The sequence below is a fragment of the Bos taurus genome, chromosome 22, assembly GCF_002263795.3.
Source record: "Bos taurus isolate L1 Dominette 01449 registration number 42190680 breed Hereford chromosome 22, ARS-UCD2.0, whole genome shotgun sequence".
In the NCBI taxonomy this organism is placed as follows: Eukaryota; Metazoa; Chordata; class Mammalia; order Artiodactyla; family Bovidae; genus Bos; species Bos taurus.
This window is the reverse complement of record NC_037349.1, coordinates 7,349,214-7,364,414: the sequence shown is the minus strand read 5'-3', so window position 1 is coordinate 7,364,414 and position 15,201 is coordinate 7,349,214. Positions and strand designations below refer to the sequence as shown.

General features: G+C 45.5%; 1 protein-coding gene and 1 long non-coding RNA gene across 3 annotated transcripts in view; one reads left to right on the top strand and one right to left on the bottom strand.

The window, feature by feature from the left end:
* Nucleotides 1-15,201, top strand: part of GLB1 (galactosidase beta 1) — a 103,980-nt gene that overhangs the window by 80,217 nt on the left and 8,562 nt on the right. The window contains 2 exon segments of the mRNA NM_001035043.1: nucleotides 249-380; nucleotides 2,252-2,506. Of these exon segments, the coding sequence (NP_001030215.1) occupies nucleotides 249-380; nucleotides 2,252-2,506 (387 nt within the window).
* Nucleotides 3,151-13,860, bottom strand: LOC132343477 (uncharacterized). Of its 2 annotated transcripts, none has more exons than XR_009492329.1 (3): nucleotides 11,942-13,860; nucleotides 6,123-6,237; nucleotides 3,151-3,959 (listed from the first exon to the last, which is right to left on the bottom strand). It is a non-coding gene; the product is annotated as an uncharacterized lncRNA (long non-coding RNA). The 2 variants fall into 2 exon arrangements; XR_009492328.1 differs by having other exon boundaries at nucleotides 6,135-6,237; nucleotides 11,942-13,855.

Genomic DNA, 15,201 nt, shown 5'->3' with positions numbered 1-15,201 from the left:
GAGCTAAGGAAATCAGCCTCAGCCCTTCCCTGCTGGGAGCTGAGTCTGGCAACCCTCCTATGAAGAAAGCAGTTGTTGCAGGAGCCTGGGCACCTGGCTGAGGACTTGGGCAAGGGAGCCGTCAGAGCACTTCTGTCCGAAGTCTGGTGACACGTCAGGGTAGCAAAATGAGTGTGCAGTTGACTGAGCAGGCTGCCTCTGCTGACCCTCCCACCCTAGTTAATTCTCATTTGGTACTGAACCCACAGGTTGCCCAGGGAGTCCTTGAACGAGAATCTGTGATCACCCTGAACATAACAGGGAAAGCTGGAGCCACCTTGGACCTCCTGGTGGAGAATATGGGGCGTGTGAACTATGGCTCGTCTATCAATGATTTTAAGGTAGGCCCAGCCTCCCTGTTGGGAGTGAGACTCAAAGGTTGACCGAACTGTGCCTAAGTCATTGGGGAAAGTTTCTGTAAATCCACTTAAAGACTCTCCTGCATACACTCTTTCCTTGCAGCCCTGTTCACGTAGAAGTGATTTTCTGCTTTGGTCGTGCTGGGCTTTGCTGCTGCGCACAGGCTTTCTCTAGTTGGGACAACTCTCTAGTTGCAGTGCGCGGGCTTCCCATTGCGGTGGCTTCTTTTGATGGTGGAGTACAGGCTCTAGGGCGTATGAGCTTCAGTAGTTGCAGTGCGTGGGCTCGAGAGTGCAGGGACTTCAGAAGTTGTGGCTCATGGGCTTAGTTGCTCCGAGGCATGTGGAATCTTCCCGGACCAGGGACTGAACCCGTGTCCCCGGCACTGGCAGGCAGATTCTTATCCACTGTACCACCAGGGAAGTCCACGTAGAAGTAATTTTTAAAAGCATGCGCCCTTTGCCAAATTTGATGAGTAAACTTACCTGATTTGTTTTGCAGCCTAGAAGTTGGGTTATTTTGAAGATCTGTTTTCCTCTGTAGATGATGAGAAAGTTGAGCTTTGCAAACAGAACCCTTGCATTTGAGTTCAGCCATCCTCTAGCAAGAAACAGGAGGAGGAAGCCACTGCACCATGCTTTTCCTTTGCTTAAAAAACCCACCAAGCCTGCAAAAGGCACTCCCATGCCAACAAAGCCAATTTAGCATTTGTTCTGCTGTTTTCTGGGTGTGGACAAACTCTTGAATTTTAGAAAGCCTTTCCCTCCGTGCACTGCTCTCAGCTCTCTTGGTTAGTCTGTGCCTAGGCGTCTAGTCCAAGTATGCTTTTCTGATGTGCATTTTGAGAGCATTGTTCAGTAAGTGTTTGCTATGCTCATCCTCTGTGTGTGTGCTCCATGCGGTGCTTTTGGAGGAAGGCAAGGATGTTGAGATACAGGCTGCCCCTCGGTTAGCTCACCACGTGCTAGAGGAGGGAAGGCTGCACCTCCAGAATGACGGCAACACCCACGACAGGACAGGTGTCTGGGGCTATCTCCTGACCCTCCTGGTGGCATCTCAGAAGCAAAGCAGTGACACTCCTGGAGAACAGTCATGCAGGGGCCACTTTTGTCTCCAGTGTAAAAGAAATGTTCCTGTTACCGTCCTTGTGGTCAGACTAATTAATGGTCGTGCTGCTTGGCTATCATAGGCCACACTGACCCACAGAGTGACGGGGACTCTTGTGAGGTGCCTGAATCCCCAGGACCCAGCAAAGAGCCTGGCACACAGCTGCATGGTCAACGCTTATTGAATTACTGATTGGGCCACTGAGACATGGTATTGACAGGTGTCGTAGAACAAATATGGGATCCCACTGGGATGGAAAAGTTCCCCTCATGAAAGGCTGGGAAGAGGAAGCCAGATGAGCCATGAGCAAAGGCTTCCATGCAGTGTCTGGTGCCATGGATACCTCAAGCCCTTGCCTCCGCTGGACAAATAGAGCAACTTCAGAATGTGAGTCTCAGGCTCCCCATCATTATCACAGACCCTTCTATCCTTTTACAGTGGCCAAGTGTTCCTTTGCATTCTCCCCCCACCTCCATTCACTCTCCCACCCTCGAAACCATCATTTCCTCTGTTCTGGCCATGTCTCTGAACCAAACACTGAAGACGGGGATCTGAGGTCGAAAGCTCTGGCCTCAAGCCAGATCTGTGTCACTCTGATGGACACACAGTTTGGATTTCACGTGCTGTTGGTGTTTCATATCCCAGTTTGCTTTTCCCAGGAATTTAGGGCTGGAACACAGAGTCACATGAAGCCTCTCTGCACCATCTTTAGCCCCCAGCTCATCACTCTGTTTCTCTTTTACAGGGTCTTGTTTCTAACCTGACCCTTGGTTCCAAAATCCTTACCAACTGGGAGATCTTCCCGCTGGACATGGAGGATGCAGTACGCAGTCACCTGGGGACCTGGGGTGGCCGTGACCGGGGCTACCACAATAAAGCCCGTGCACACAGCCCCCTTACCTACGCACTCCCGACCTTTTATGTGGGTAACTTCACTATTCCCAGCGGGATCGCAGACTTGCCTCAGGACACCTTTATCCAGTTTCCTGGATGGACCAAGGTATGTGTCTTCATGGAAAGTATTTGTGTTTAGGCCTCAGATGTCTTCTTTTCTGTGTCTGATACAGCATCAAAAAGACTGCTAATGGTGTGCTGCGTGAGACTCAGGGGAGTGGAGGGTTTTCTGTGGACGCTTATCCATTTGTCAGGAGCAGGGCCACAGCAGATCTTCAAAGATCTAGCCCATTTTCATTGACAACTTTCTTTAGCAACTTCCTCCTTCGCCTAAGAAAAACCATACCTTCTTTGAAAACTGACTAGGAATAGCATTTCTTATTTATACTGAAGAAAGTCCGGCCCAGGCAAAGGGGCAAATCTCTGGGAAGCCTGTTTTCTCTTGTTCACGCCTAACTCTATACTCTCCAGACCACCCCACCTCCGTATGGGGATGCTCCCATGCCCGGGGTGCATCCACCCCTGTCTGTAGGATCCTCAGCTCCCCCCTGGCCACTTTACTGCCTGCTTCATTCTCCTTTATTCTTGGAAGACATGTCTTCTTACACCATTGTCTCCTCTACTTCAAGTCCTATTTTCATCTTAGACCTTATCATGACTCAAGTTATTCATTCAACAAATATTTAGTGGTTTCTGTTTCTGAGAGTGGGTCCAGCTGCTCGCCGCCCTAAAGCCAATGAAGAGTTCAGGTTGGTGGAAAGGCAACTTTGCTTTATTTCAGAGGCTGGCAATGCTGGGGGAGGGCAGAGTTCTGTCCACAGGCCAACTCCCCCACCACTGACAGTCAGTGGGCAAGAGCTTTTATAGGTGGAGGGAGGAGCTACATGCAGAAACAGCACAGTCAGCTCTGACAGTCGTCTTGAAATTGGTCATGCAGTGGTCTGAGCAGTGTCATTTTAATTGTTTTAAGTACAGTTAATCTTCAGTTCCAGGGTCGGTTTGTTCCCATTTCCTAGGGGCCAATTGTCAGAATTGTGGCACCTCATGTCATGGCTGCAGTCTGGTCCTCGTGTAATTAAATTCTTCCATCTGGTGGGAGTTTCAGTGTCTACAACACAGCTCCAAGGATATGGCTCAGAATATTATCTATGACCCTTGAGAAGAAACTAGAGGTCTTTAACTTTGCTTACTGACTCAATCATTATCATTTTGTCCTGTTTGATTGTTCTCCTTTGCTTCTGTATTTTCCCAATTCTCTGATTAAACTGGTTAAAGTTTTCTGCAGACACAAGGCAGGCAGAGGACATGGGGGTTGGGGACCATAGGGTCTTGTTCCCTTTCAATCCACCCCTTTTTGACACTCTTCAAGATTAAGAAGAGGCAGATAGAGAGCAAGAAATGGACTAAAAGTTTTGAATAGAGAATAAAGTTAGTAATAAAGTTGGCAGAGGCACTTGGTTTTAATTCATTTCTCTTCCAGTATTCCCCGATTCTTTGACGCAGTGGGTGTTGGCTGCTCTGGTTCCTCTCTGCTGAAATGAGGTGCAGTCCTGCCTAATCTGGGGAATAGACACAGAGTTGGAAATGATCTCAAGTCTCAAGTTTAGCATCAGTATTTTGTATTGTGAAAACATGACCTCTGTCTGATTGCCTTGTCACAGTGCCTGGATAAACGCTTAAAAATTAGCAGACATATTATGGATGAGGATAATAATCAAAATGCATCTTTGCATTATTCTCTGAATGTATTTTCTTCTTAATGGTTAAAGCAGATGTACAATGTATGTCTAATAGGCCATAAGCCGGCTATTTGGAATACTGGAGCGGGCTGCCATTTCCTTCCCCAAGGGATCTTCCCACCCAGGGATCGAACCCAGGTCTCCCGCATTGCAGGTGGATTCTTTTCCTTCTGAGACACCAGGGAAGCCCTGGTCAGCCTAAAGTTCAAATTAAATCATGTATAAGCTAGAATGACCCCCATACCTCAATGTGTGAAAACTTCTTCTACCATTTTCCCCTTTCCCGTAAAAAGCACTGATAATCAATTTATTTTTCCGCTGTTGCCAGAGTAGCTCAGTTGTTGCCTGCTCTGGGTCCATTCATGTCCCTCCGTGCTAGGCCGACTTTTTGTTTATATATTTGTCTAGTCATCCACACTGGGAGAAAACTAATTAGACGTAACAAACAAGCAGAGAGAGGTATGCTGACAGGGAAGCATTTTCTAGGTCATACACTGTATTGATTACACCCAATCTTTACACCTTGTACATGTATTTTAAGTAGTAAACTTAAAGGCAGCAATGGTACACATCATGAGTAGTTAGACTCTGTGATAACTTCATTAAACAGTTTTTTCCATCCTGAACATTGGGGTCAAAAGTATGATTAGAAGAAAAACAGCTTTGAAATTCTGTCAATTTCATAACAGTATTTTTCTCTGAGATTCCTCAGGGGCCCTCTGGAAAACTCAAAGTTACCTAGATAAAGAAACTTATGATCTGTTATCAAAAGCAGCATAATATTCCAGGAAAACTCTATTCTCGTAACAGAGAGAAAACCAAATTGCTGCCCTGTATCAGCTTACCATTAAAATTCATTTACTTTACTAAATTCAGTCTAATTTTAATCAATCTTAAGTGTCCAAAATTCCTTTCTCATAGTACTTTTTCTTTACAAAAAAGGATATTTTCTATATCCATTTTAATTTCTAATTTTTTTCCCACCCAAAGTTATTCTCCTTTTATCCTTCAACAAAAATACCTCCTGGGAATTCCCTGGAGATGCAGTGGTTAGGACTTCGAGCTCCCACTGCAGGGGGACAGGGTTGATCCTTGGTGAAAACTAAGATCCTGCAGGCCACACGGTGGGGCCAAAGGAAAAAAACAAAATCTCCATCCTTTATATTTTCTCTGGCAGACAACACATATCCTACTTGCTTTCAATACTGAAATGTATCCCTATCATTTTCACATATTACAATTTTTAACCCTTTAAAGCCTTAACAAAACTAAGTAACAAGTAGTTGAACTGTTATACCAGCATTTCTGATTGGCAAACTTAAGAACATATTCCATAACCTCTAAAAACATACATTTTTTTCATAGCACAATTTCTCTTTAATGTGGTACAATATGTGTATTTAATAATATGCATTTATTGTGTTTAAATCTAAGCCCTCTTTCCTTTTTTTTTGTTTAAAATTGTACTAAATAACCCAAGTCTGAAGTCTCAACGTGAGCTGTGTTTGTATTTCAAGGACAAGACTTAACTTCAAGCTTTCTCCTAAGCATATTTTTGTTTCTCTCAGGGTCAGAATTGTGAATAGAAAAAAAAAAGTATGTTTTTTCTAACTGCATATGCAAAAATAAAAGACTTTCATCATAACCAATTTTTTTTGGAGTTTGAAGAACACTTGGTGGCCACCCAGTGTTTAAAAAATCATTTTTTTTCCTTTAGTCATAGTTTCATAGCTAAAATTTTTCTAATGAACCTGAATTTTTCACTTTACAAAAGACAAGAATACCAATCACACAAACAGAATACACACTCACACACCAGAGAAAGAACTGTCATAAATCCCCTGAGAGGATGACGGATATGGAGTCCCAGATAAACACTCTGCAACACAAACAGTCCTCAACATCATACATACATCAGAACCAGCTGGCAAAAATGCCCAAATAGCACTTCAAGCTCAAAAGAGAAGTTAGCCGGGTGCACACCTGTGGACTTACTGGGTCTGGGAGCTCCTCAACTCGTCCTGGGGTGTCTTTCTGTTCCACCAAGAAAGCGCATGTTGGCGGCCAGTGCCGAGCAGGGGAGAAACAGGGAGGACCCCTGAAACAAATGGTTTTGGCAGCTGGTAGGAATGTCCCCAAAATCTCCTCCCCGGACCTGAGAGCCATGAGCAATGGCTCCTTGAAGCCTTCCTGGCGTGTCTTCATGGTGGCGGCTTCCCTCGGGGAAAACCCCCAGGAGGCAGGTATTGCGAGAGCTCAGTCTCGTTGCATCAAAATCTGTTAGCAAAAGTGGGTCCAGGTGCTCGGAGCTCAAAAGCAATAAAGAGGCAAGGTTAGTGGAAAGGAAAGTTGTCTTTTTTTTCAGATGTATGAAACCAAAGGGAGGACAGACTCCTGTCCATAGGCCAACTCATTCCTCCTCCCACTGACAAGCAGTGAGCAAGAGCTTTTAAAGGGGATCTTCAGGGTTGTATAGGTGTTCGGGAGGGGGCTACAGTCAGCTCTGAGTCGCCTTGAAATTGATCATGCAGTGGTCTGACAGCATTTTGGGTATTTGTTTTGCCGCACTGCATAGCTTTTGGGATCATAGTTCCCTGACCAGTGCTTGACGGGCTGCCTGTAGTGGAAGTGTGGAGTCCTAACCACTGGACCACCAGGAAATCCCTGACCAGTGTCATCTTGATTATTTTAAGTGCAATTAATCTTCAGTTCTGGGGTCGGTTTGCTTCCATTTCCCTGGGGCCAATTCGTGGGGCTATAGTCTGGTCTTCATGTAGTTAACGTCTTCCACCTGGTGGGGGTTTCAGCATCTACAACACAGCTCCAAGGATATGGCTCTAATACTATCTAAAACCCTTGAGAAGAAACTAAAGCTCCTTGACTTTGCTTACTGACTTTATTATTATTTTATCCTATTTGATTATTTTCCTTTGCTTCTGTATTTTCTTAGTTCTCTGATTAAACTTATCCTTTGGCTACAGGTTTTCTACAGACAAAAGGCAGGCAGGAAGCATGGTGGGGGAAGGCCCATAGGGTCCTGCTCCTTTTCACTACAACGTGCCCACACCTTGTGCCAGGCACTAAGGATCCAAAAATGAAGAGAACTGGATATGGTTCTTGCTCTCTCAGAACTTAAAGTCTGGGTGTGTGCTAGTCACTCAGTCGTGTCCAACTCTGTGACCCCATGGACTGTAGACCACCAGGCTCTTCTCTCCATGGGATTCTCCAGGCAAGAATACTGGAGTGGGTTGCCATGCCCTTCTTCGGGGGATCTTCCTGACCAAGGGATCAAACCCAGGTCTCCTGCATTGCAGGCAGATTCTTTACCATCTGAGCCATGAGGGAAGCCCTCTTGCTCTCATGGAACTTAAAATCTAGCATACCCAAACCATATCATCACTCAAATTAAATGATACAATTGCAGATGCAATGGGTGCTAAGAAGAGATATGGAGGTTGACAATAATTGGGCATTTGCCCATGTTAAGGTGGTTAGGGAACATGATGGACATGTGAACATGATGCTTGACAGAGATAGAGGGGTTGAATAGGACTTAACATGGCAGAAAGGGGAGGGAAACATACGCCAGGCAGAGGAGCTAGCACATGCCAAGGTTATGTGGTTAGAGGGAAAAGTGGCCAAAATGAGGAACTCATAGAGAACTCAACTGTATGGAACACAGAGAAGAACAGCTGTGGTTCAGAGAAGAAGCTAGAAAGTGGGTAGAGACTAGATCAGGACAGGGTATTTAACCACATTACAGTTTTATCTTTCTTTTGAGAGCCACCAAAACAGAGTGACATGGCATGGTTGTGATGTGATGAGTTTCTGTGACCCTGGGATGGACTGGGCTCAGGGAAACTGGCTAGGAGGCTGGACCATAGTTTCATTGCCAGACAGGGTTGGTGGGACAAGATGGCAATGACACACTATTTGAGAGATGTTTGTAGTTAAATCCATAAAGAGGTAGTGATAGATTGGACATAGGTATTGAAAGAGAAGGACATATCAGGTGACTCTCAGGTTCTAGGCATGCTGCTAGGAAGATAACACCATTTACTGAAAGAAGAAATTTCAAAAGAGGATTTGTGCTAGAAGAGCATGATCATGAGTTTGGATGTGGACAGTTGAGTTAGGCCATGGGGAATAGCGGAGAGAAGGTACTTGAGGAGGCTGTTGGATTTATGGGTGGGTATTCAGAGGAGGGATCTGGGCTGGGAATATATGAATGAGATCGTTTGTTTATGGATGGTCATTGAAGACATGACCAGTAGACAAGTTCCTCTAAGGACAGATGATGTAGAAGGAAGAAAGGAAGACATTGAGCTGATCTTTGAGAGACACAAACATGATGGAGAGTGAGGAGAGACCAAACAAATGGGAGGAGAACAGCATTTATGCTGCCAAGAGGCAAGTGAGATGAAGACTGAAGCATCTCTGCTGGGTTTAGCACGAGGGGTCACAGGGACCCTCAGTAAGGGCTAAGCCAGTGGAGCGAACACTGCAAGCCAAACAGCCTTCTACTGAGGACTGAAGGGGGAGGAGATGGAAACAATGAAAAATACAGATACTTAAAGATAAACATTCTTCTTGAGAAGTTTGGCTCTGAAGGAGAAGAGGGAAAAAAATACTGGAAAAAAAGCTTCAAGAGAAGACGCACATGTTAAAGTGAAAGTGAATGTTGCTCCCTCGTGTCCGACTCTTTGCCAGAATACTGGAATGGGTAGCCATTCCCTTCTCCAGGGGATCGTCCCAACCCAGGGATCGAACCCAGGTCTCCTGCATTGCAGGCGGATTATCAACCAGCTGAGCCACCAGGGAAGCCGAAGATGCACATGGCATGTGTTTAATAAGTGCCCTTTTATAATGTTTGATTTTTACATGTTTATGGAAATATGTTTTCATTATCATTCTGTCTGAAATATTTTCTAATTTCCCTTAATATCTCCTCTTTGAACCATAAGTGATTTAAATATGCATTGTTTAATTTATATATATATATATATATATATATATATTTTTTTTTTTTTTTTTTGCCATACCACACAGCTTGTGGGATCTTAGTTCCCTGACCAGGGATTGAACCCAGGCCCTCAGCATTGAATGCACACAGTCCTAAGCACTGGATCACCAAGGAATTCTCTGTGTTTTTGTTTTAGAAGCATTTTTTATTTTTTTATTTCTAACTTAATTCTTATATAAAACTTCTGGAAGAAGGAGAAAAATCTTCCTGATCTTGCATTAGGCAAAAACTTCTTAGACTTGACACCTAATACATAATCCTTAAAGGAAAAAATTGATGAATTAGATTTTATCAAAATTGAAAATGTTTTCCCTTCAAAAGACATTATTTTAAAAATGAATATCCAAACTTCAGATTGGCAGAAAATGTTTTCAATGCATATATCTGACAAAGGACTTGGTTCTAGAATATATAAAGAATTCAGTAATAGAAAGATAACCAACCCACTCAAAAAATGGGCAAAGGCCTTGCATGGACATTTCACCAAAGAAGATAAGTATGTGAAAAGATGCTTAATGCTTTTAGGAAGTGCAAATCGTTAAGGAAGTGCAAATCAACCACAATGAAATACCACTTCACACCCACTAGAATGGCTGTAATATTAAAAGATGGACAAGAACAAATGTTGGCAAGGATATGGAGAAATGGGAACCCTCCTACATTGCTAGTGGAATTGTAAAATGGTACAAACACTTTGGAACACAGTTTGGCAGTTTCTTCAATTTCTCCTAAAATTACCATGAAAAGTGAAAGTGAAGTTGCTCTGTTGTGCCCGACTCTTAGTGACCCCATGGACTGCAGCCTACCAGGCTCCTCCGTCCATGGGATTTTCCAGGCAAGAGTACTGGAGTGGGGTGCCATTGCCTTCAATTCTACTCCCAGCTGTTCCCAAGAGAAATGAAAACATGTGTCTACACAAAGAGTTATATGCAAATGTTCATAGTAGCATTATCAAAATAACCAAGAGTTGGAAATAATTCAAAATGTCCATCAACTGATAAATGGAGAAAGAAACTATGCAATATCCATATAATGGAATGATATTCCACAATAAAAAGGGACAGACTACTGATACAGGCTACAACATGGATAAATCTGAAAAATATTATGCTAAGTAAAAGCCGCTGCTGCTGCTAAGTCGCTTCAGTCGTGTCCAACTCTTTGCAACCCCATGGACTGTAGGCTCCTCCATCCATGGGATTTTCCAGTCAAGAGTACTAGAGTGGGTTGCCATTTCCTTCTTCAAGGAATGTTGCAGGGAGGAAGCCAATTCTGCCTCCCTGTTCAAAATTGTTTCTTTGACTTGATTTTCATTGCTTTATTATTATAATCATACTTAATGGCCTCCCTGGAGGTCCCTGCCCACCTGTGAATAGAGATTAACACACCCCATCCAAAGGCTGACCATTCCCTTGGAGGTGTTTTGCAAGACTGAAGACCCTTAAGTAAAAGAAGCCGATCATAAAAGACTGCATATTGTCTGATCCCATTTGTCTGAATTCTTCAGAAAAGGTCAATCAAAAAAAAAGAAAAGGCCAATCAGAAACGCCAAAAAGTAAATGAATGGCTGCCTAGGACGTAGGGTGGGAATAGAGAGTGACTGAAAATTGGTATGGGGTTTCTTTTTGGGGTGATGGAAATGTCCCCAAATTAAATTGTGGTGATGGTTGCAAAATCTTCTTAAATTTATTGAGACTTAGTTTATCGCCCAAGCATATATTTCCTGGTGAACATTTTTCTGTAATTTTAAGCTCTACTATCCTCTCTCTCGGAGAAGGCAATGGCACCCCACTCCAGTACTCTTGCCTGGAAAATAGCATGGATGGAAGAGCCTGGTAGGCTGCAGTCCATGGGGTTGCTAAGAGTTCGACACGACTGAGCGACTTCACTTTCACTTTCCACTTTCATGCACTGGAGAAGGAAATGGCACCCCACTCCAGCACTCTTGCCTGGAGAATCCCAGGGATGGGGGAGCCTGGTGGGCTGCCGTCTATGGGGTCGCACAGAGTCGGACACGACTGAAGCGACTTAGCAGCATCCTCTCTCTGGCCATATGTTTCTATCCCTCAAAACTCTCAAGGCTCCCAGGTCTACTCTTGGATCTTGTAGATGACCTGAAACTCCACCATCAGGGCCACAGTTCTTCCCTATCCTGCCTAGACAACACCACCATTTTTTTTCCTTCAGTTTAGTCGCTCAGTCGTGTCCGATTCTTTGCAACCCCATGAATTGCAGCACGCCTGGCCTCCCTGTCCATCACCAACTCCCGGAGTTCACTCAAACTCATGTCCATCGAGCCATCTCATCCTCTGTCATCCCCTTCTCCTCCTGCCCCCAATCCCTCCCAGCATTAGAGTCTTCTCCAGTGAAAAGTCTTTTCCTTAGGAGCCCTCAATCCACTGGCCCCCTTGCCCTTCCACTCCCTGATCACCCTCACTGGGAATGGATTCAGCACTGGCCTCTCTCTGCTAGTTCTCGGTAACTGAGGACCCCGGGTGTGGCCTCTCCGGCATATCCGTCCCCTCAGTGTCCAAACTCTGGAGGTCCCCAAGCTGCCCAGCAAGTTTTCCCTATCCCCAGCTGGCCTCTAACTCTCACCACCTCCCTTAAACCACCTGCCTCCTCCCCACCTCCTCCACAGAGGACTCACCCTACTTGACGCTATCAGGTGAGATCCTTTGTTCCTCAGCTTCCTGTCAGACTTATCTCTCTGCCTCCACCCTCACTTCCTGCCCCGTGGCCTCTAGAAGGAAGTGCAAGCTCCAAACCCCCTCCCCACCTTCTTCCTCCAGGCGGAGTTCCTGTTCTCTCTTTTCCTCCTCCTGCACTTTGTCAGCTTCTCCGTCTTCTCTCCAACTCCTTGTTGCATGCAGCCCAGAAGCAATATCTAGGGCCGCTGGGACCCGGAAACAAAGTATGGCCTGACCCGGAAACAAAGTATAGCCTTTCCCGGATCCTCCCAGTGGATTGCGCATGCTCATTCTCTCCCTCCCGCTTCCTCACCCCGCTCTTCCACCGTGTCCCCTTCCCCCGTTACTGGCCCCCTTCTCCCTCTTGGTGTCCTCTGTTCACTCTTTTTCATTCCCTCTCTGTGCCCACTGGGTTTTCACAACTTCAAGACTGGCATTAACTCCTCTCTGAAACCTTCCTAGACCCTTTGTCCCCCTTGATCCCTCTAGAGCCCAGTCTGGACTCAGCAGCCATGACACTTCGTCACTCAAGCTGGCGCCCCAGTTTCACTCGCTGAGCCATAAGTTTCACGAGAGGCATTTTTTTTTTTAAGTGCCCGGTTTATCTGGCCTCCTCCCTGGGCCTGGTTGCTCTGTAACTGCCTTCAGGTGGAAAAGGGGACTTGATTATGTTGCTGGGTCCCTTGCAAGAAACCTCTTGTAGGTGAGTTTGGAGGTGAGTAGAGTGCAGGCCTTCCGAGGGTCCCGTTGGTGAAGAGAGGCTTGGCTGTTGCTGGGGGTATGGGACCAAGGCCCACGAGAAGAGCCAACACAAACAGTGGCTCACCAGGTGGCATCAGCTCCATGGCTTAGAGAAAGAACCTTCAAGAGATGTAACGCATAAAGACAGTATTATCTTTCCCAGGAGTTATGAGCAGGGCTAAAGGCTCAGATGGAGCTTGAAACACACCCAAAGGATGGATAAGTCCTTCATCAGAATCAGAGGTTATGTCAGGGAGGGAACTTCCAAGTGAAAGAATAGCAGATATAAAGGAAAAAAATAAATGGAAAAGCATAGCATGTTTTTGGAGGTCAAAGGGGTTCACCTTGGCCAGGTCATGGAAGTGTCACACCCAAGAGTTACTGACCCAGGCATTTTGCTCAGCACCTAAGAGACACTATCTTTATAATCATCAAAGGAGGCCCCTGTGGTAGGATGTCCTGGTAGTGTCTCCAGTTTGCAGATGAGCAGATAGAGGCTCAAAGACCTCAGTATCTGGTGTGAGGTACAGACATGCTGGTGAAAAGGCTCCCCAGCCCTAGGTCTGTCTGACTTGGAGGCCCAGATGAAAAGGCCGGCAGCATGTACAGGGCCTCGAAGGCCAGGGGGAGCTTGTACTAATGATCCAGGCAGAAGCTCTTCACTTACTTAGTCTGATGGGTTTTCTGCACCTTTATGCTTGAAAAGTTCACGTACAGGACTCACCTGGTGGTGCAGTAGATAAGAATCCACTTGCCAATGCAGGGTACACGTGTTCTGTCCCTGGGAAGATTCTGTATGCCGTAGAGCCACGAAGCCCGTGAGCCACAACTACTGAGCCCGCTGTCCAGAACCCACTGTGCTCTGAAGCAAGAGAAGCCACTGCAATGAGAAGCTCCTGAAGAGTAACAAAGAGTAGCCCCCACAGCCCCCCTCACCACAGCTCAAGAAAGCCTGCACAAAGCAACCAAGAAACAGCGCAGTCAAAAGTAAAAAAAAAAAAATTTAATCTTAAAGTACATGAGCACACAATATTTATGAATGTGTCAGGGTGTTTAGAACCCAAGAAACTCATCTAATTCATACGTCTCATCAAAAACTAGTACGCAGGGGAACTAAGATCCCACATGCTGCATGGTTCAGCCAAAAATAAAGATAAAAACTGTACACAAATGTACAGAGCAGTATTACCCAGAATTATCCAGAATCAACTAAAAGGTAAAAAAACCCAAGTGCCCATCAACTAATAATGAATAAACAAACTATGGCCTATCCGTTTAATGGAAAATTATTTGGCAGTAAAAACAAATGAACAGGACTTCCCTGGTGGTTCAGTGGTAAAGAATCCAGCTGCCAATGCAAGAGACACGGGTTCTATCCCTGATCCGGGAGGATCCCACATGCTTCAGAGCAACTAAGCCTGTGCACCACGACCACTGAAGCCTGTGCGTCCTAGAGCCCTTGCTCCACAACAAGAGAAGGCACCGCAGTGAGAAGCCTACACGCCACGAGGGAAAGTAGCCCCTGCTCACCACAACTAGAGAAAAGTCCACCCAGCAGTGTTAATAAATCAAAATATTAAAAAGACAAATGAACGACATGGATGAACCTTGAAAACATGTTCCGTGAAAGAAGCTAGTCACAAACCATATATACCATGTGGTACCATGTATGTGAAATGTCCAGAACAGGCAGATCTATAGACCCAGGAAGATGAGTGGTTGCCTAGAGCAGGGAAAACGGGGTATTAGGGAAAGGGAGTGGGGGTGGATACTAAAGACTGAAAAGTTTTTCTTTGGGGTGATGGTTGGATTGCTCTTTAGTAAACTAATAACCATTGAGTTGTATACTTGAAATGAGGGAGTTATATAGTATGTGAATTACATTTCAGTAAAGCTTTACCCCCTCACACACACACACCAGAAGGTCTGTCCTTGAGATTTGTGAGCCTGGGTTGCCTAGGTCTGAAGGTCAGAGAACACACGTTTATCATGCCTAGGACAGAGCATGCGCGTTTTCTATTCTGTTCCAGTGAGCGGTGGTCCCTATTGCCATGGACCATCCATGCCAGCTCCTGAGGTTCTGAGCGATCGACACATGCACGGCAGACAGATCACACACCCCCTCCCAGGGCATGGAGTTCTGAGTTTGGGAGGATGTGCACTTTAGCAGACCAGGGGGATGCAGAGGGGATGGACCACCCAAAGCGTGGGCGGTTTCTAAGACTCTGCCTTTCGACACCAAACCCGCTCTATCCTCCATCTGGGAGGCCCCGTGGAGGCCCCTGTTCTGGCCCTTTGACTTCTGCCATTCACTTGTTATAGAGAAACTACTTTGATGGGGTGAATGAAGTCACTGATAAGGAGATTCAGGAGATTAAAAAAAAGTCACTTCTGATTAATCGGCCATACTTGGGTCGGATGTGGCTTTCTGGTTAAATGCCCGAACGTCAACTGGGATTTCTTTGGGAAGTGGTCTGACATGTTTGGCTTCATCCAAGAGACACAGACCAGTGCTTGGTCTACACAGAACTCTGGTCCGACCACAAACTCCCCACAGCAAGCATTGCTTTTCAGTGCTCCAGCGTGCCAGATGGGCCAGACCTAAAAC